Genomic DNA, 22,873 nt, shown 5'->3' on the forward strand with positions numbered 1-22,873 from the left:
AGTTAGGAATTTCGAACCGTTAATTTCGGTTACCCGCAAATGGGTTACCCGAAAAAGTCAGATAATTGTGGTTTTATTTTCGGTTAACCATTTATTAAAGTTATGCTAATATAAAGTTTAAGTTTTCAATTATAATAGTCAATTTACATTGTATTAATTAATTTTTTCATGTAAAATAGTTATTTAACTACATTAATATTTTATTTATAAATAAATATCTGATTTTAAATTACTTTTTTCTAACATTATATTTATACAATGCAAGTTTATATTGAAGAGTATTATGATTTACTACTTAAAATGTTTTCTATATGATATTACCAATATTCTTGATAATTATTTTAAACAAAGTAAACAACATTTTATTAACAAGAGTATATATATATATATGTGTGTGTGTATATAACAAAATTACTTACAATATCCAAAACTAATCATAGATTGTGAAAGAAACTTTATAAAATTGTTAATATTTTAGGCAACAAATACAAAAAATTAGTTAAATAGATATGTAAATGATGTATTCATGCAATACATATTGTTTGGGGTAGAATTTTCACTACTAAGATCCTGAATATAATTTACAGTTTAAGTCCTTTTATAATAACTTCGTAATGCCGTATGAAATTAGAGGATCCTTGATCCTATATTGGTAAATGTAATCGTTAATTCAATGTTATCTGGATATATGAGAATCTTGATATCTTCAAGATTTATGATCGAACTAACGAATATACATCTAGTATATTAGATCTTATTTGCAGGAATTAGGTCAAAGACACGTTTTATATTAAAAACGTTTTATAACGGCTAGTCTACCACTTTATCCACAAGAATCGGGATTAAAAACATAATTACTTTATGAAGAATAGTTCTCAACGGTCATACAAGTCAATTCAACGAAGAAGAGTGATTCAAGGGAGATCCCGGATATTTCGGAGATACCGTTCAACATCTAGCTCTATAAATAGAAGGAAGATCGATCTGCACAAGGGGACAAACATACACATTAGCATTTTCACTTCTATAACACTCACTCAGCAATCATCAACAACAACAATTTAGAGAATTAGCATTTTGTTATTCATTCAGTTCTTCATTTCGTTGTAATCAATTGTTCATAAACAAAGATCATAATAAAAGAATAACTGGAGGGTCGAGTGCATCCTCCCGAGTTTTTTTACCTAAGATCACTTAATTGGATCAAGGGTTTTTCCTCGTCAACAAAATTCTGGTGTCTTTACTTTTATTCGCATTTAGTTAAGATTTATACATTATTTTGTTTTGCTTTACATTATCTTCAACCGTTTTCTTATTTACTCAAAGTATTTCGATCTCAAAGATTTTTTCAAACTCGTTTTTAGTACAAACTCTTAGTTTATTTATTTTTGATAAGAAAACTTTCCTTTTTATTTGAAGATCCTTGAACACCAAACCCTACTTACAAATCTTTGGTTCATTAGTTGTCCAAAATCCTTTCTAAAATTATCTTAGGTAATTTTTGACCGAAACACATATATGTGTAACTATACATATATATGGTTATATGTAGACATATATCAAAATTCGGTCCGGTTTGGTTAACCGCGGTTAATGACTATTGAAAACCGTAACCGAACCGTTACACATTGGTTTTTTTGTTTTCGATTTTTTCTGGTTTTGGTTTTTTGGGTTTCGGATCACACGGTTCGGACCGTCCACTGTTGGGGAAATTTTTATTTTTTTTGAGAAACCATCCAATGAAAAAAAAAAAAAAAAGAAAGAGAAATTATCGATCCTATTTATGAACACGTGTCATTGGAATACTGATTGATATTTTCTTAAATTTTGGCCCCGCTCAACTCCCCGTTCATTTACATGGTATAATAGTACATTCAAGGACATTTTATTGACAAGACCAAAATTAAGGTTCAATGGCAAAGATCATAACGTTTTCCCTACATATATTGTTTTTATGAATTTGGATTTAACGTCCGAGACATAATCATATCCTTCAATCCTTCCATGGCTTTATTTATTGAGCAAACAGTTTTTTGGATGGACTTGCTATATTTCTCACAACTTACCAAAACACATTATTGTTTCACCGAGATTATGATAAAAAAATATGATCAACCAAATATATGAAAACAAGCTATGACCATATATGACAAAGGATTGTCCTTGGTAAAACTGACTAGCTAGAAGGTCGTGCAAAGCTTGGCATCAATGGCGTACCAATGGTACTAACGTCACGACGATTTCTTGTTTATACATCAGGGGAAACTTTTTAAAGAGTGTTTTGTTGCATTGTTCAAAACATATAAAGATCCCAAGAAGCTTTGTTTGGGCAATTGTAGTTTTTAGTGTACCCAATCTTAGACCATGTTGAATTTTGGTCTAACTCGGATTATAAGTAAGCTAGAGGACAAAATTTTTTCATCTAAGTTGTTGTAGCATGAAGCTACCTTTATATCTCAAGTTATATATAAGAAAGAAAAACAGTTGTCTAGGATATAATTAATTTATGTTAATACATACATAGTTTTTCACATGTGAAATCATAGTTTTTTACGTGTAACATTATTTAGCGTCTTTTAATCAATTTGATGAAAGTTTAAGCATTTTCAAGATTAAAGCTTAAGATTACTTCTCGCATTATTAATTATTTCTTAAACAACCCTTTCGCTGCATAATTCAACTTTTTTTTTTTTAACAACGAATTAATAATTAGTAGTTAGCATTCGCACCTTACATATAGATATATTAAATGATCTTTCTAGCTATTTGATGAATAGATCCTTATGATTTATGAAGGCACGAGTCATCTCAATATCTTAAATCATAATAAGTCCATATCCTCATGACTTGTAATTTTATAAATTTCATTTATTTTTTTACTTCATCTCTCAATTTGTCCAAGTATATATTACCATATTCAATTTGTCCAAGTATTCCTAAATTTTGTTATAAAGATTTATGGTATCATATCCTCATGACATATACATTTCATTTGATTTTTACTCGGTTATCTCTTAATTTGTCCAAGTATTATGCCTATTACCATATTTTGTTATATAAATCTATACTCCTATATAAAGATTATCATCCCTTCCATTTTTAGAAATAGTTACTCAAATGTCACAGGAGAATTTACCAAATTGCCCCTTAATAAAAACCCACTATGGAAAGTGTTTTATAAATTACCAACTTTGCCCTTAATTAATTAATTTACACCATAAACCCTTATTTTAATACTTAACACTTTAAACCCCTTATCTTTTAAAACTTTTCACTATCACAATTACATCAACCTACACCATTTGACACCGCCACCACTACCAACAGTACCATCACCGTCACCACTAGACCGTCTTCTACACCACCGCCGCCGCATTACGGGGACACCATGTTCGTATTTATAAATGTAAAACTAGAAAGGTATATGGTTACCCATCAAACAACCTCGCTTTTGGTGACATAGTACTATAGTAGTGAGTCGGTAGTATGATAAATTTATAATGTCTTTGCATGTGATACGATACGAGCAATTGAGCAAGTGGAAAAAGTATACTTTTATCAAACGCAACAACATTTATCGTCAGAAACGGTTAGTTCTCGGCCCAACCCAAGTATTTCCTTTGGGCTTTTTCTCGATCTAATTGACTACCGAGTAAATAAATTGGTTTGTATTTGGATATGCTTTTTCTTGTGCCTTTTATCTATATTTCTATACTCCTTATTAAAAAGAGTAAATTACACTTTTCATCCTTAAAGTTAATACGTTTTTCACTTTTCGTCCCTTAAGTGAAAATATTACAATTTTGACCTTAAAGTTGGCAGATTTTTTCAGTCATCGTCCCTCGTCAAACGTCGTTAAGTTTCAGCTGTTAAGTCGGACACGTGCAAAACACGTGAGGGACTGAAACTGCAAAAAATGACAAGTTCAGGGACAAAAACTGAAATTTACTTTTCTGTTGTCATCATCTTCATCTTCTTGGGCTGACTTTCGTCGGAAAATTCGCCGGAAAATTTAAAATGCCGATATCTCACTTGTTTCTTCGAGTTAGACCTCGAAACCACCACCAAACTTCTCAAAATTAATTTTCGCACGAATCCTAACAAAAAAAAAATCTTAAAATGTCGATATTTCATGAAATGTAAATTAAAAGTATCATAAATGAAATTGTAACCAAGACCCAGTTGACCAAAAAAAGCAACAAACTAGCATGGAACTTGTACGAGCTGGCAACTTTGAGTGCGAATAACTTATAACCGAAACGAGATCCAATGAATCGGTTGTCATACCCGAATTCTTTGTACCTCAATCTACTAATCTAACTATTGTAACAACTTAATAACCTTAACGATTGACCAGTAAACTATATCGAAAACCTTACGATGAAACTAACATCTAACTAAATCGCCAAAAATGAAAGGTAACGAATCGCTATGAAACTTAACACAATACTAGATGAATCAATAGTAAACTTGTAACAACTTTCAGAATGAGATTTCGACGTAAGGATTTAACGAACAACGGATTTAAAGTTTCTATACAAAATATAGAACAAGATCTAGAATCAACTAAATGACGAACTGTAAATTGCTTTGAACTTCTATTATACAAACTAAGAATCAGGTGACGATGATCGGAATTTTTGATCTGAAATAATTAAGTTGTCGGGTCTTGTTAGGCCTCCTGGTCCTTTCGTCCCTCTTTGCTCCCTTTTATATATATTTATAATTTTTCGATCTTATGTCTTTGCCTCATTGACAAAAACTGAACCCACATGAAGGTCTATCCCCATTTTGTACTTTTCTATTTGGTGCAAAGCTTATGGAATAATAAATGAGGCACACCATTGGTGTCTTAGTGAGGAGCACGTACACCTAATCCAACATGGACTTATTTGCGAAAATAGAAATATTGCATTCTTGAAACAAGCTAAATCGTACAGAAATATTGCCCAAAATCCATGTTATGGGTATCTTGAGTTTTCCGGCAAGTGTTGAATTTGAAATCTTTTGGTTAGGATTCGTGGGGAAATTAATTTTGAGAAGTTTGGTGGTAGTTTCATGGTCTAATTCGAAGAAACGAGTGAGATATCGGCATTTTAAGTTTTTCGGTCAATTTTCTGACGAAAGTCAGCCGAAGAAGATGAAGATTATGACAACAGAAAAGTAAATTTCAGTTTCGTCCCTGAACTTGTCATTTTTTGCAGTTTCAGTCCCTCACGTGTGTTGCACATGTCTGACTTAACGGCTGAAAGTTAATGACGTTTGGCGAGGGACGATGATTGAAAAAATCTGCCAATTTTAAGGTCAAAATTGTAATTTTTTCACTTAAGGGACGAAAAGTGAAAAACGTGCCAACTTCAGGGACGAAAAGTGTAATTTACTCTATTAAAAATTATGGCTTTTTATCTGGAAAGTACCTCAACTTGTCACTTTTTACTTTATTGAGACACAAACAAAATTTCGTCCTATTGTGGGGAAAAAAACCGGCTAAATCAACTATATTTGGTCTTTTATTAGGGGGTGTTTGGTACAATGGAATGGAAAGAATGGAAAGGGAATGAGAAAGACTCTCATGTTTGGTTGTAATGGAGAATGGAAAAGAGAATCGAGAAGTGAGAATTGATTCATTCCCTAAATTCTTTATAAAATGTAGAGAATGGATGTGAATGAAATATATATATTTTTTTAGTTTTAGTGATGTTATATGTATTAAATTTGGTTATTATTTAAAATTTTGTATTTTTTATATATTCATTCTCTGCTTGTACCAAACGACGGAATCCATTCTCTTTCCAAATACTCATTTTCTTTCCCACTATATTCATTCTCTATTACATTTTTATTTTCTTTGATTCACTCCTACCAAACACCCCTAGGTAGCCAGTCATTTTTCATTTTTATTTTTATTTTAAATTATTTTATAATTCATATTAATGATATGGATTTCATCTGCAAATAATACTCGAAACTCATTTGACCATCTTCTAATTCTAACAACCATCATCATCATCATATCGGAAAAGACATGTGAGGAGTAACAGATTTAATTAAATTCTACAAATAAAAGCAAGCTACAAATTTGGCACGTACCCCTGGTAAAAACCTACAGCAACAGACGTTGCTATATGAGTTGTTGGGTGCAAGCACCAATTGTCTATTCTTTTTCCTAAACTTTATAGATATTTTCAATTTAGCAATCACACCTTCAACAAAGATTTCCAACTACCAACAAACACACACTTCTCCAATCAAATCATTAGATATAAATATATAAAAATGGATAGACACCACCACAATGATCCGGGACACCACCACGAACAACCACCACAACCTGCAGGTTGCAGTCCACCACGTCTCTCACTAAGCAGCACCACCACCATCTTTTCGCCGGGAAAATTAAAAAGGTGATATCTTCTTCGATTCTTCGAGTTAAGACACAAAGTTTGTACCAAAACATTCAGAAATTGATTGCGTAAAAACCCTGATCAAAAACAGTTTCGATTTAAACTCGCCGGAAAATTTGACTTTTCGCCGGAAAAATTATAAAGGTGATATCTTCTTCGACTCTTCGAGTTAAGACACCAAATTCGTACCAAAACACTCAGAATTCCAATCCGGACAAACCCTGACCAACTAAAAGCAATTTTGAACCTCGCCGAAAAATTCAACAACTTGTCAGAAAACTCAATGTCAATGAAACCTAATCAATCAGGAATCTGAAAGTGAGGAGGAGGAATAAGAGGGGAGGATGGGAATTTAGATGGGAATTAATTATTGAATTCGGTTAATGATGGATCTGATCTCATCTGATCCGATAATTATCAAGAAAAAGAATGACAGAATAACTATCATTTGATGATGATGATAAAAGCTTAATTTAATCCTTAAGTGGGGTGTAACGGGTCTAATATATTGTTAAGTGGGGTTCATGGTGTAAACATGGCTGCCACATAAGTAATGACCGGCCCCATATCATGTCTCAGCCGGTACAGACCTATAATACTTTTTTTAGCCGGTTTTTGTCCCCACAATATGACGGAATTTTGTTTGTGCATCAATAAAGTAAAAGTGACAAGTTGAGGTACTTTCTAGATAAAAAGCCCTAAAAATTATCCACCCATGTTGAAAGTTTACAAAATTTGGGACATGCGATTTTACATTTTTGCCCTTTCTCACCCCTTTAGTCTTCTCTATACCCTAAAACACACACAACATATTCATATAGAGTCGGGAATTATGGCGCTACAACGTCTATTAATATGGATCCCGATCAAGCAAAAGTCGTAATTAACGAGATCAAAAGATTTCAAGATTAAGAGGTCGTAATTAACGATATTAAAATATTTTAAGATTCCAACAATCGAAACTCTCTCAATAATATCCGCCGCAACGCGCGAGTAACATACTCATATATGTTCATAAATCATAATAAGGGTTAAATATTTGCAGTTGCCGGTAGTATTCAGTATTCACCAATTTATGGTGTATTTCTACAATTAAAGGCTGTTAGTGTTTGTTATACTTATACATGGAATTGGGATAGAAAATGGTTTTAAGGTTTAGATATAATTTATTTAGGCGATGTTTGGTGGATGTAGTGTAGAGTTTTGGGTTTAGACATGATAAAGTTTCTCTGTTTCATGAAAAAGAGGTCTTGGAATTAGTATAAAATTAACCAATCAAATGTCGCTATTCTAAAATCCTCCCTGATCAAGATTCTCTTCTGTATTTTTTATCGTAGTGGTATAGTGGTTCAAAAGAAAGGTGAAAAGTTTGAGTTCTCAGGTTCATTGAAAATTAACTTGAACGTGAACGTTTAATCGCCAATCTGATCATTAATAAAAACCTCTACTAAAAGCATTAACCAAAATTAGTACATCAAACAAAATGACCACTCCTAACAAAAAGATAATCAAGATCTTGTAATTCATGTTTTGACCCTCTATAAACATTAGGCTTTTCACTAACTTTATTTAATGTCAACTTAGAATGCATCTATCATATGTTGAATTGAAATCTTATTGCATTAACATGTTCTATAGGACTTTTGTTGCGTGTTTGTGATCACAATTTGAGGGTTATGTATTATTATTTTTTACATGTTTTCAACCTTTATTTTTTTTCTCCCAATGTGATGTTGTTGCTGTTTCCACTGGAGATGAAGGTGGAAGATGATCGAAGGTGATTACAATCGACGATGAAGATGCTGATTAGAGATTCAGAAGTAATGGATAGAAATGCCCCTCCGGTATACGTTTAATTTTAATCAGGGTTGTAAAACTCGGCCAACTTGGCCGGGAACTCAGAATCAAAATCGGATGTTAAACGGGTCGAGTTGACTGGAATTAGGTGAAAAGTCAGTCAACGACTTGGTCATTTGTAAAACTCGGTCAAAGTCGTCTGAATCAATCAAAAATAGGCCAAATCGGTCAAGAATCGGGTCAAAACTCGGGACAATTTGGTTAAGAAATTTTTTTGCTTTTTTATAAGAAAAAAAAAATTCCAAATTAGTTTAAGTTTACGTTTCTAATGAATGAAGTTTGAAGTTTGCAATATTATATTAAAATTTTTAATCAATTATGCTCTAAGTTTGAAGTCTATTCCATATAATTTCAAAAACAATAATTTTTGTATATAAAAACCTAATCCGGGTTCTCCCCGATTCTGATCTGACTTCCACTGATCCGGTCCGAACCCGAGTCACGAGTTCCCCAACCTTGATTTTAATCTATGGATCAAAGTTCCCTTAATTTTAACTTTTGTTTTTAGTTTTAATGTTGACTTTCGCTATCTGACCCAAATTTAAAACCTAATTTTAGATTAACTCAATTACTAAATATTCGTTTGTCTATAAAAAATTGACTAAATTCAAACAGTTTATTATGAGTATTCTATTGAGATATTGAAGTAACAAAAAAGGAAGGAAAAAAGAAAGAGATTATGTCATCGGAGTGTAACCAATTATGACTAAATGGTTATGGAGTGTAATGACTTTTTAAAATGGCTATCTGATGTAAGTACCTTCCATTTCCGTTCTTTTCATGTATCCTACCGGTTAACATCCTATTTGTAACTGGTAATGCCATGTTGGACGTAAAAAAATATGGATTAGGGCACCGGAGTATAACCAACTATGAGCAAATGGTTATGTAATGTAGTGACCTACGAAAGTGTTAAATTGATGTAAGAACCTCTTTGTTTTGTTCACCAGATGTATGCTACCGGGTTACTCCGACGACTTTATACTCCGGTCATCTTCTCCGGCCAATTTCCGACACTATCTTCAGTAACAAAAAGTTTTTCCGGAGAGCAAATGTGAAACTGTAACTCAATGTCTAACTTAAATCCCAAACACAATTCAACACTAGATATAGATAGATGCATATATACATTTATTGATTTCAGAGCATGATTCAATAATAATGATATAACTTTCATTTTTAAAGTTTCAAACTAGATATAAATAGATGTATATATATACACACATATTTATAAATGCACTGTACGTAGATATGGTCCTCCTATTTCCTCTTCGAAAACAAATCCCAAATCTTATTCCTAAAATCAATTTCATTTCATTTTTTCTGCATTCAAAAATAAACAAATTTTTATATCACATCACGAAATTGAACACCATTTTCATTCATTACACATAAATATACGAAAACTATATCATAAATCTATATCTATGTACCCAACGTTGGTTTACAATGGGGTAGGGGGGGGGGGAATGGAAGAAAAAATGAGACCGAGACCACCCACTACAACCTTTTCGGTGTCTAAGACCATCCACCATCCATCTCGTCAGAGTTCACAACCCACAACTGTAACCATGACCGTACAACAGGTCAACTGGCACATGAAAAGAATAAAAATGAAAGGTTCTTACATCAGATAGCCAGTTTTAAAGGTCACTTCATAACATAACCATTCAGTCATAGTTGGTCATAATCCCAAAGTAAAATTAACATTGTTACCGGCTACAGGTAAAACAGGTCAACTGGTACATTAAAAAAACAGTACTTACATTATATAACCAATTTAAAAGGCCACTAGTGCCATAATTGTAAAAAGAAAACCCACGTACCTATTTTCTCTGGTCACCCAGTCATGGATTCCGATTCCGAACGCCAGCCATCCGCCAATCCACAGTAAGTTTTTTACATTTGTATTTGGTTTATATATCTTATATATTTATATTTATGTTATATTTGTGAAGTGATTACCCGGCCCTTCTGTTTCGATTTTCTTAATAGTATTATTAGTTGGTAGGTTCTATTGTTCAGCATTGTGTGATTAATTAGAACCAGAATTAATTAGTAGTTAAACAAATAAACAAATTGATTAGTAATCAGGGACTCTCAAGTCATTCAACCAGAATCTAGTTTGGTTAGATACAATATCCTTGATTAAAATTTTAAAATCAGTTTGAATTATTAATATTAAAATTTTAAAATCTACTTTACTTGACATAATTCAATTCCATGAATAACAAATTTGGTATTCACTACTCGTATGTGCAATCTTATCGGTTGGGACCTTAGTTGCGTATTACTTTCTATGGATACATGTATGTGCTTATCAACATAAGTGCAATAACATGAAGGTTCCTACCCGTTACATTGGACTTCTTGTTATACCTATCTTTCAATCGTGGTGCAGTCAGTCATATCCCACTTAACCCCATCTGGTACTCTATCATATGAGTAAAATTTGAAATTCTAGTTTCCTAATAGTTTATTTTTTTACGTGATTTAGTCATGTATCCAACTTGGAACCTTAGCGAGTTATCCAACAAGAGTTTGATCTATTTAGAACTAGCTAGTATCGAAATTAAACGTGTATATGTAGTATATATATATTCATGGAATTTTGAATTGGAGATCTGTAATTATTTTTCGTTGAATTTCATGTATAAGTATATTATTGTGTTTTTGGTTTGGTTCGTGATTGTTTTGTTTCTTAAAGATTGTTCTGGTATATGAATATGGTTTGGTTCGTGATTTTTGTATATATACTTTTCACTATTAGAGGAATAGAGTATGCTTGCTTTCCCATATATTTACTTCTAAAAAATATTGTTCGAATTTTATTTGAACATCACGCATATTCAGTGATGGGAACTTGTTTACATGCGCCACACAACATGGACATGGACATCGCTTTGGTTTTGCATTTTTTCCTTAATAATGTATATCTATTTTTCAATTCCTGCAAGTATTTTTTCCTCTTTACATAACTATAGCACTTAACTTTCTAGGATTCACTTTTTACCATATATTCCACATAAGTAACCACCCCCTATGTGTGCAAGGGTAACAAAGGAGCAAAATGTTAGTAATTTTGTGTATTGTGTGTTAGACAGTGTGTTATTATGTAAATTTTGCAACAATCACGACTTTTGATACTTTAAACATGGAAAAACCAATAAATACCATGATATCTACAAAAAGCGACTACTATTGATTCTACATTTATTATATTGCTGATCACAATTTTACTACGTATTTTCAAGTTTTTACATCTATTTACTCATCTTATCAGGTTGATATGAATGTAGAATCTTATAGATGAATGGAAATTTTTTAAATGGATATATAGATATAAATATTGATGCAGAAAAATTGCATAGATAATATCTCATACATTGTCATCATCCGAATATCCATAATTAAAAAAAAGAAAAGAAAAAAGATATGAAGCCCAGATTTTCCCAAAATCTATGAATTCTTTGAGTATCAAACAATAACAAAAAGATAAAAGAGAGATAATATTCTGTGAATTGATCTAGCAAAAGCTAGTATACTATATCCAAAGATCATATCTTTTCAGCAAAAGCTAATATACTATAGTACTATACCCTATTCCTGTCTCCCAGTTTTTTACAAATGTACAAAAACAAATCATTTTCATTAGCTATTTTGGCCTTACTACCTCTACTGTTCTACAGAGAAAAACAAGTAGTAAACACGGCTATGAAAATCATGGCCATGATGAGATAATAGACTGGCTTGGTATCCTCTTGAATAAACACTTCAATGCCAAGCAAAAGTGGAGCAAAGAAAGCACAATATACGCATGAGCATATTAAAAATCTGATATAGCTTCTATTCCCGGGATCTTCGGTGGCTCTAAGATAATTGATCAAAACAGCGATTCCCGATGCACAACAATACAATAACGCGAGCACCGATATTCCCACAGCTATCATATGTTGTCTCATGAACGAATCTGAATACTGACCCATTAGAGTCGCCATGATTCCATAGAGAGATAGTGACATAGCTAGAGCTATGCCACCAATCTTGCACATGTCATCACAAAATCTCCTGTTAAGACACATGCAAAATAGTTTAGACATATATGAGCATCATTTCAAGATACATTAAAATATAAGAGCAAAACACATTTAAACAATGTATCAAGAACATATAAAGCTCAATGCATAAACCGAATGGGGCATATTATAATTACCTTAAAGACGACAAATCACCAAAACAAAAATCCCAATAAAAAAAACTGAATTGCATGCATAAAAAGCTTAGCATAGTCTATCTACATCAAATCAATAATAAATGATGCCAAACAACAAGTAATGACTTTTATGCAATACAAAGCATACACATAGTGCAAAACGACTTCAAAAATACTTAATCCATAATAACAACAGAAAAACACCTATTTCACAACAATAAACAACGCAAAACAGCCAGGAACGATTATGCAACAAAACATACAAGTAGAGAAAAACAACTTCAAAAATAGTTCATCCATAATAACAACATAAAAAACACCTTTTTCAATATAATAAACAACGCAAAACAGATACAAAAGAATGACATACGCAACAAAAAATAAACAAATGGTGGAAAAATAACTTCAAAGATATGTCATCAATACTACCAACAAAAGAACAGTTTATTCCCATATCACAACAATAAACATTATCACAAAAACTGAAACTGGGAAAAGGCAGTAAAAATTAGCTAGTCATATAGCAATTGGTTAATTTGAATAACTTAGAGAAGTTTATGTATAATGACACAACACAGAATAATAAATAATCAAGAAATAACATCAATTAAAGTTGCAACAAACCTGAATAAGAATAAATTAAAAATAAAATATAAGAACTGGAAACTTGGAAAGTACCGATCATCGTTAATAGTAGAGGATTCCTGCCACTGTCTTTGGAAACGCTGCTGTGTTTGGGTCCTGTATGTATAAAATGGCAATCGGAAGATATAATAACGACTGGCAAAATCAAAACAATAAAGAATAAACAAATAATGGATATCAAGAGACTAGTGAAACTAGAACAACTAAAGATATAATCATATCTCAAAAAACATCCACATTGAGCAGAATAAGTTTTAAGTTTTCCTTGATGACAGAAAAATAGTAACTAATCAGGGGGGATACATACAATTCCAAAAAAAAAGCTTATATGGAGTAATGCATAAGCAATTTATCAACTGGCGAGTGGCGACAAAAATACGAAAGAAAGTTATAGATTGAAGGACTAGTAATCCTTTAATCAATGCATACAAAGCTGATTGATATGCCAATATTGCAAAACAGACCAAGCACATACATTACTTAATCTATGATACATCATATCACACAATTATCACAGGGAAGTACAAGAAAACTTCATACATGATGCCTATAAGGCTATAAATTAAAACTGGAAAGCATAAAGCATGTATCAGGTACTTAATTGAACTATATAACTTTGTAACTCGAAATTACCGATCATGATCTTCTTGATTAAAAGTTGAGGACGGCTGCGTCCTTGCTTGTGATAGCTGCTGTGTTTGGAATCTGAAAACAAATAATTGCATATAATCCATATCTCAAATAACAACAAAATAAGTTAATTTTTCCTTGATGACAGAAAACTAATCAGGGATGATACACACCATTACAACAACCGGAAAAAAAAAAAAAGAAAAAGAAAAAAGAAAGCAATGAGAATTACAAAAAAAAGACATAAACTAAAGGACTAATACTCTTTTAAGATCAATGCACACAAGGCTTACAAAACAGACCAAGCACATTTACTGTCTGATGCATAAGATGGCACAATGATCACATGAAGTAGAAGAAAATTTCATACCTAATGCCTATAACTTAAAGTTAGAAAGCATAAAGCACGAAATCAGGTACTTAATTAAGCCATATAACTTTGTAACTTGAAAGTTGATGCCTATAACTTAAAACTAGAGGGCATAAAGCACGAAATCAGGTACTTACCCATCATGAGCTGATTCTGTTGAGGACTGCTGGCCCCCTGATGGATGTCGGTGCCTCATTTCATATCTGAAGATGTGTCAAGTCATTAGCACAAATTCGGTGTATTTAAGAATAACAGATTACACAAGCTGAAAACGAGAACTGCATATACACCGAGGTGCAACACTAGTGGTTCATTCAATTACAAAGAAAGTAGGGATGATGCACTCAAAGCTATCATTACGATACAACGACAAATCACCAAAAAAAAAAAGATTCCCAATCAACGCTTAACACGGTCTATCTACAACCCAATCAACAATAAATGATGCCAAACACCATATAATCAAATCCAAATGATAAAATTTTATCACATTCCAGTAAACAATTCCAATGCACATAAAGAATATTAATCTAGTTATGAAAAATAATTCTTATTTTAAAAGTATTCTCACCGAATTATATAAATATATATATTTATCTAATTAATTAACTATGAAAAATAACAAGTGATTATTATGAAAAATAACAAGACGACCTTGCGTTAGTATCACCGTTATTGTGGACCGGTGGTGGCAGAACGGCAGCGTTATCCGGTGCGGAAGAATACGACGGTGGAACGGACGTAGTGTAGGTGTTTATAACTGAGTAAGTGTAGTAGAAGGTGTTATGTGGTGACGGAATGGCATTGTTGTACGGCAGTGAAACGTCGGGTCGGTAATACGTAAGATACGGCGGTGGAGCGACGGATGAGTACGTATTATATGGTGGTGGAACGGAAGTTGGGTTATAGGGTGGTGGAATGACGGTTTTGTACGGGTGAATCAGGGCAAAAGAGTCAGTAGAATGCGATGGTTGGTCGCCGGTGGGAGGTGGTGGTTGATTGACGGCTGAGAAGCTGTCGCTTTCTTCTTCCCGGCGACTTTGGTTTTTAGCCATGCCGATTTGCACGGTGACGGTTACTAGAGTGATTTTTATGCTGTTAGAATATATGTAAATTTTGTTACAATATGCATTAATTAATCTTATCCTAATATAATAGGTCTGATATTTCATCAAAATAGACTATTCTTAATTTAGAAATATTAAATACAGCCTTAAGGATCTTCCATATTAAAAGTCTGACCTTGATTTTTAATAGTATATGTACAAACAATTTATATACCTTAAACACAGCTCTAAGAGCTGTATTTAACAAACCCTTTTTAATTAATTCATTATAATGCAATTACCTTAATACTCCGTATGATTTTTCTTTTATAAGAAAATTTACTGATACTTGAGTAACTTATTTTACCGTATTCATCTTGAAAAAATTTAATATATAATCTATCTAAATAATTGACTAATTACAACTATATAAAACTAACAATTATAGAATATGCAGCTAGATTATAAAATTTTTCATACATAACTATTTTTTAACGGGAAATTTAGATTGTTCCCAAGCAGTGGCCGACCTGATTATTTTCACATCAGGCGAGTTTAAGATGGTATGTTTAGTATTGCATTTGACGTGTAATTAAAGTTTGAGTTTGCTTTTGTAGATTAGTTAAACTTTGAGTTAATCTGATCTAACTTTAATCCTAATATACTTACACTTGTGTTCCAAAATAAGCATATACTTTGCCAAATACTAAAATAGGCAAAAAGGTTTTTGTGTCGATGTCAACGTTTCCAACTTTTTAACTCGATAAAACTTGGCTGAGTTTAAATGGCAATAATATGGCATTTATATATAAACTTTTAGGGACGAAAGCGGGGAGTAGTGAACACTAAAATTGATCTAAACGGAATAACAAAACGGGATAGACATGTGAGAGGGTATAAATCGAATTGAGCACCATGGCCCAAAGCATTTGACTATGTGACGTATAGGAATTAGCATCAAACAAGCCATTGTGGACATTCGAACGAGCCATAATTATTTTGTGATTCGAGTTGTGTTCTACAAGCTTGAATTATAGTTTAACACTTGGTTAGTGTTGAATTATATGAGACTTGAGACTAGTTTTGATTTGGACTCTACGTGTCAGAAATCAACCCTCCGCCTTGTTAAAAATTGATTTCTTTCTACTTTTGTTTTATTGAGTTTATTATAATGCATACATTATCGATCTTAAAGTCGAGAATTAATTAGTTAATTCTTTTGTCACAACTAACCAGCATTTCTTCAACAATTTACCCAAGTCAGTCTTTCTTGTTGCACTTGCACATGCATCAAACTATAAGTAACGTTAAACTAAATTTTCAACCCCTAAGCTAATAAAAATGTATCGATTTGTATTTCAAAATAAAAAGGGTCAACTATATATTTTCCCCTACTCCTAGCCAAGTTAGGGGAGTAAAGTTGCACTTGCACAGATACAAAATTAGGGGCTACCAAAGGGTTGAAGAACTAAAACAACTACAAGGAAAAAAATAACAAAGAATATAATCGAACTCGCAAGAATAAACAATGTGGGAAACCAGCAAAGCCTCGAGTGCTTCGATTGTGAATCATTGATTTATTTTGCAACCCCGAATGTATGGATGATCAAACTTGATGTATTTGACCCAATACGAACGGTACCTAGTCATAGCCAACTCTAGCCATGGTTTCATGTTACCATTGTAGTGAACAACAGCTGCATTTTCAATGTCACTCTTATCGATGCTAGGATTATAGCCAAGACCAAGTACATGCCAAGATTTGTCAAGTGGATGTGTAAGCCCATAAAACGTCATCAATCCTGGAGGTAAAGTTCCAAGCTTCCATAGAACCCTGTCTTCATTCTGATCCAGCAAAAGAACAAAACATTAATGGTAAGACCCAAATCAGTGGTAAACACCCTTGCCTCTGGTAAACACCCTTGCCTCTGAAGATAGAGGTCATGGGTTCGATCCTCATCCCATGCAAAGGTTGGAAGGCCTTTTCTACCATTTAGGTAGAAACTAGAAGCAGCCTCTCTAGTTAGGTAGAGGTAAGGTCTGCCTACATCTTAACCTCCCCCATACACCGTCGAGGTATTGGGGCTCAAAACCCGCGGAAGGCGGCACCGAGCAGTTACTTACTTACTTACCCAAAGCGTAGCTTTACTGAATATAAAAGTAAATTTTGACGAAATACAAAACTTTTGCCAGCTTCCGAGAGGAGCCAACATCTACAAGTGACACTAATTCAATGATCTGATCAAGCATGCCAAACCACATATTATAGTCCCTAATATAGGTTTATCTAAAATAGATATAATTTGACTACCTACATTAACCATGAAGATGATACCAGTACCAATAGTTCAAGAAATAATGCAAGTCAAACACAATAGTTCAAGAAATACTAAATGAATAAAGGATGAGAAATCTTACCATATTTTGCCACTTGTGATAAATCCCAGTTATATCCCACTTTTTCCACTGCTTGAGGTCAAACACATTCATTCCGTAAGCCCATCCACATGCATTTGGGTCAAAGTTACGGGCAATATGGGGATTCGAGAAATTTAAATACTTATCAAAACGGTGAAAACTTTCACCACAAGTTTCAACAGCGCCATTGACTTTTCCATGAAGGTCAACCTTCCACAACCCAGTCAAATCTTTCTGAACAACAATATCATCGTCAAGAAACAGGATTTTATTCAGCTTAGGATAAACTTGCGGTAAATAAAACCGAAGGTGATTCAGCATTGAAAGATACTTTGGGTTCCTATATTTCAAATTGGAAGATCCAGCTGAGAGAGTTGTGTGATGATCTGCCTTGAAGTAAAACTCCTTCATTGCAGCAGATTCTAATTGGCGAAGAACAGGACAGTATGATGAATTTAGCCACTTAAATTCATCAACATTTTCTACATGGATCGTGGCATTACCAGGAGGGTTTAATAAAAACCACATATTCATTGCTCCAAAGTTCAATTTATCAGAAACAAGATGAAAAACATGTTTCTCTGGCTCCTGTATTTACAACCAAGAAAACATTGTTAGTCCAATAAATCAGCTGTTAACTTTTCAAAAGTTCCCTATTGTATCAAATATTGGTTCTTTACATAGCTAAATTTGTTACCAAACTCACCCAGATGTTGCATCATATACTAAACCATCATACCTCACTTTCATTGTAAACTGAACATAGTGCCAAAAGAAAATTGTACTTTCCAAAATTTGGACAAACTGTTACTACGTGAACGTAAAATAAATAAAAAATAAAAAAATTCTGACTAAAATAGCTTCATCCAAAATGGCTCATTATTAGCATCTTTCCTGTCTTTCTTTTAACATTAACACTAGAATAATGAAGAATTATTATTTTCAAAAGAAACATGGATTCCAAAAAATGACAATCAAAATATCCATCTCTCCTTCCACCAAACCATAAAGTTACATTTATAACTTGGATGGATGGAGTGTATCAACAATCACACTCTATATGAATCAATCATTGAATGTAGTATCAGTGATGCAACAATGACAAAAAGGAGCTCCAAAAAGACTTGCTGATAAAGGTAACAATTTCAACCCACTTACTTACGAATGAGTCGATTAGTGTGTCAAACGAGTCAAAAGTCCCCCAAGTATATTTATAATACATAAGAGCTCCTAAATAATACAATAATTTAGATTTTTCTTGAAAAGAAAACAGTTTTAGTTTTCATAATTGACAGTATGACACTTAAACCAAGTATAAAAAAAACACATATTTTAGACAAAACTGTGCTGGTCAGCCCAAAGATTTTCAGCCTGTACCAAATAATCACCCATAATAACTATCCATTTCAAGACAAACCCATTTGACAGATTACCCAACCCCATCTGAGTTAACAGTTTGCCAAAGCTACAAGAATATATGAGATCATATACAGATATTTACCTTGGCATTCATGATTGTAGAGTTGACGACCACCGATGCAGCCAATACATTATCAGAGAAGAGAGCATAGTGATATAGACTTGGATTTTCAAGATTCTCACTTTTAGGGAACTTTCTCTTCTCAGGTGAGAGAAGGTAATACTCTATCGTTAGGCGCATTGATAAACAATGAATTCCATTTGGAATTGTTTTTGCCGCCAACTGGCTTAAAAATGTGCTCTGCTTTTTCAGGCTACGAACTTGTTCATCTGCTGATTGAAGCATAGCTCTCAGCTTCCCCGTAACCAATTTGCAATCATAAAGTTGATCTCTAGCTTTTGACAGCAACTGACCCATGGCTTGGATTTTCTCCGGGGCACTATAGTCAATATCAAGGAAACCCAAATTCAAGATACTAAAAAAGTCTTAAAAGGGATTTGGGTGTGCGCAAAAAGTGGTTAAATATTAGGAATCATAAAGTTGCTTTTGAAAAAAACAAACAGCAGAAAAAGTATTGGTAGAACAGGGCTAGAAGTATCTTATAAAGGTTAAAGGGGTAAATAAGTAGTTTCATTTTTCCTTCTAAAAAATCAACTGCATTGCCACTAGTATGCAAATGAGATATTAATAACATAATCAGAGAATCAAAAACAGGGTATATATTTACAAACACTACGCAGTTGATCAGCTCCATAACGCAAAATTCAAAACACTTGCATACTAAATAGGATGACACATTACCTGCGATTAAGATCAGCATCTGTAGTTGTATCTCCTAAAGCACGTTGACTTTCTTTAATTCGATTTTGCAGTTCATGAGCCATGCTTGTCTTGTTCTTCATAGTAGCAATGCTCATATAAACTCTTGCCATAATAATTTGATCTCGCATCAAGCGTACAGTTGTGTCTACATTCTCATTATCAGTCTCTTTCCTCCATATACTGTACTTCCCAAGAACAGCAGAATCAACTGATTTTGACCGTTCAATAGCCGCATTTTCAAGCTTTAAAATTACGTCATCATCTAATTTCAATAGATTAGCTGCTCGATCTTCACGTCTTTTGTCTCTTAATTGCTACATGAAAAAGATTACCAGACAAATTTTAATAATTAAAATAATAAGCATATAAATAAAAGAAATGTTGTATTCGTTCAAAGTTCAGATACCCTTCTCGCTAGGCTTGTGGGTGTATCAACATATGCATTTTGAGAATGATCAGCTGTATGGACAAAAGAAACATAAAAGTAGATTATAATCACATACACTCTAAATTAGAGAAGAAAAAATAGTCAGGGCAGGAAGGATTGGCAAAAGACCAAACTGCGTGAGTAAACCCATGTATCTTCTTCAGGTAAGCAAATGTGCAAATAACTTTAACTCTTCAACTTCTTGAATTTTAAAAAATCAATGCTTATAATATGATCCAATATGACATATTATGCAATTTCACATACATGTTAGGTGACTTTCAATACTTTGACCCTTCTAACCCATAAGAGGCAAAGTAAACCCCAAAACAAACCGTTAAACCAATAATAGGTTTGAGACTGCCAACTCTACTTAAAAGTCTTAAGCATGATCATAATTACCATCTAAAGAATTATCTTCTTTGGCTTTCTGGGGCTCTTGTATTTCAACAGTATCAATCACCTTTTCTTGCCCAGCAAACTTCCAAGAAGCAGAAAAGTTGCTTTTCCGGAAAGAATCAAGACTCAACGGTCCAAGATCATCTGTTTTGGCCTTTATGGATTCAATAACCTAAAGCAAATATTAAACATAATATAAGGTATTTCAGACCAAGAATTAATAAGGACTTGATTTAAATTAATAGAGCAACTACACTCAGTACCATACCTCCTTCGAGAAAAGAGATTTAACATGTTGCAAAGCAAGCTTTGTTCTCCAATCTACATCTTGCAACTCTTTTTGATGTTTGCTAAGACTAATTAAGGAATCAGTTTCATCTACATAAATAGATATTAAAAATAAGAAAAATATAAAATAATTGGATAACCCACATATAGATTTAGAAGGACATAAATTCACGATATGTCAAAGGCTTAAACATATCATAAATCAAATATTATCTTTTATTAACATCTCATGGAAAAGGATATTTCCCTTTCTATATTAAATTTTTAGTTTTTAATTCGATTTTGCTTGAAAAAAAAAAGATAACAATCAGGAATCAGAAGCACTCAACTAATGTTGCATGCATATTAAAATATTTTACCAGCTTGAAAACTTATAAAAGATTAACCATGTATTAGAATGTTCACATGAGTCTGAATCTATTCATTTTTACCCTTAACCCCATTTTCATCGCATATGTCCCATCTCAAATCTCTACACATCATAGTATATGACTCGTTATGACATCTTTATTTCCCTTCACACTAGTAAAAATGAGAATAATCCAGGGACCTCAGACTCAGTCCCAGTGGTATGTGAGATGATCCATCAATCAATCAACAGATTGTCGGCTCAAGTCCAATCAACGGTAAACAATTTGTGAAAATGTGTAAATTTTGTGTGGTCAGTTGCCTTTCGGAAAAAAGTAGGAATGAGAATACAACATATAGCTCAAAGCATATACTTAGTTGTCGACAAAGTATCTCCTCTTTCTTATTTTCCACCGCAACCTCCCAAGTTTCCAATATCTTCATCACCCATAAATATTTCTATAAAACTACATTTTAATCCTACATTCCGTCTAAACCATATAATAAAATCAAGGCATAGCATTGCATTCCGGTATCATAATCATATAATCAAGTTTCAACCTTCATTCATCACAGAGACGCGATATTACATACCGAACTATTGGAACTAAACCGACCATATAAATCCAATAATTAACATTTCATTTTCATTTTCATTACACAATAAACTTCAAATTATTAAAATGGCAACTAAAACAACCCTAAAAATATATCCACATTAAAATTTAATAAAAACACTAACCAATCGAATTAGTCGAACGAATCCCACGACCAATGTAGAACACGAATGGAGCAAGAATCAAAACCAACAAAAGGGTCAAAACTGGAAACTGAGATCCACCACTTGCTCTGTTTCTATGAACCCCTAAATTTGATCCACCCCTTTTGATCCCCATTTTTATTTCACAAAATCAGAAACCCTGATCACAAATAACCTAAAACATAAAACCCATTAAAAAGTTAGCACCTTTTTTAAGTTTTAACACATAATCAGTACACAGAGATAATATAGACAAATATATATACAACTTACTTAGTGATGTAATGGGGGTGTTTGGATATGCGTTTCGGTCAATAAGGATCTGTTTTGAGGATTTTCAACAGATTTTGAAGGATTTATTGACTGTCATTCGTATAGATTATGTTTATTTCGTTCGGAATCGCAACGATGCCACTTTGTTCTAAGATTATATTATTATGAGATGTTTTTGTTTGCTCCCCTGAAGTTTAAGGTTTTATGGTATAGTCCATATATGACCTATGATAATATGATATGATTTGATGATAAGTGGGTGTTTGATCTCAAAAGTGCTTAATAGACAAAAACAAATACTTCGAAAAAGTCACTATTAATAAAGAAAAAAACTTAAGGTAACCATCTCCAAATGGTCTAGCGGCAAGAAACAATGTTTTAAAAACCGGTATTTTAATCATACCAGTGTGGAAAAAATTTCTGGTATTATCGGTATTATCGGAATTACCGAAAATACCGGCCAATACGACTTTTTTAGTTTATTTTATTATTATTTTATAAAATTGTTACAACTTAACGAAAATAGTCAAAAAAAAAACAATTATAATTAACT

At 32.9% G+C, this 22,873-nt stretch overlaps 2 protein-coding genes across 3 annotated transcripts; both read right to left on the reverse strand.

Moving 5' to 3' along the window:
- Positions 1-11,776: 11,776 nt before the first annotated feature.
- On the reverse strand, positions 11,777-15,180 carry LOC122598333. 2 transcript variants are annotated; one of them, XM_043770926.1, is made up of 5 exons: positions 14,774-15,180; positions 14,257-14,322; positions 13,753-13,824; positions 13,153-13,215; positions 11,777-12,329 (listed from the first exon to the last, which is right to left on the reverse strand). In XM_043770926.1, the coding sequence occupies exons 1-5, from the start codon at positions 15,172-15,174 to the stop codon at positions 11,945-11,947; spliced, it is 987 nt and encodes a 328-aa protein (XP_043626861.1). In that variant the 5' UTR covers positions 15,175-15,180; the 3' UTR covers positions 11,777-11,944. The 2 variants fall into 2 exon arrangements, with proteins under 2 accessions (XP_043626861.1, XP_043626862.1); XM_043770927.1 differs by lacking the exon at positions 13,753-13,824.
- Positions 15,181-16,498: 1,318 nt separating this feature from the next.
- Positions 16,499-22,499, reverse strand: LOC122595221 (polygalacturonate 4-alpha-galacturonosyltransferase-like). Its single transcript, XM_043767557.1, has 9 exons — positions 22,321-22,499; positions 22,030-22,222; positions 20,920-21,029; positions 20,655-20,823; positions 20,232-20,284; positions 19,805-20,139; positions 19,085-19,442; positions 17,584-18,171; positions 16,499-17,010 (listed from the first exon to the last, which is right to left on the reverse strand). Exons 2-9 carry the CDS (start codon positions 22,181-22,183, stop codon positions 16,735-16,737), a joined length of 2,043 nt encoding a protein of 680 aa, XP_043623492.1. The 5' UTR covers positions 22,184-22,222; positions 22,321-22,499; the 3' UTR covers positions 16,499-16,734.
- Positions 22,500-22,873: the final 374 nt, after the last annotated feature.

This window comes from Erigeron canadensis, chromosome 4 (genome assembly GCF_010389155.1).
Source record: "Erigeron canadensis isolate Cc75 chromosome 4, C_canadensis_v1, whole genome shotgun sequence".
Lineage (NCBI taxonomy): Eukaryota > Viridiplantae > Streptophyta > Magnoliopsida > Asterales > Asteraceae > Erigeron > Erigeron canadensis.

Bases quoted from the DNA above. Each gene is read 5' to 3' on its own strand.
- LOC122598333 (XM_043770926.1), bottom strand. From the start codon at position 15,174: ATGGCTAAAAACCAAAGTCGCCGGGAAGAAGAAAGCGACAGCTTCTCA. The intron at 13,825-14,256 runs GTAAGTACCTGA...ATTTGTTTTCAG, and splicing joins ACAGAATCAGCTCATGATGG to ATTCCAAACACAGCAGCTAT. The intron at 13,216-13,752 runs GTAATTTCGAGT...TTATACATACAG, and splicing joins AATCAAGAAGATCATGATCG to GACCCAAACACAGCAGCGTT.
- LOC122595221 (XM_043767557.1), bottom strand. From the start codon at position 22,183: ATGGGGATCAAAAGGGGTGGATCAAATTTAGGGGTTCATAGAAACAGA. The intron at 20,824-20,919 runs GTATGGTACTGA...TATTTGCTTTAG, and splicing joins AATCTCTTTTCTCGAAGGAG to GTTATTGAATCCATAAAGGC. The intron at 19,443-19,804 runs GTAATGTGTCAT...TATTGACTATAG, and splicing joins GATGCTGATCTTAATCGCAG to TGCCCCGGAGAAAATCCAAG.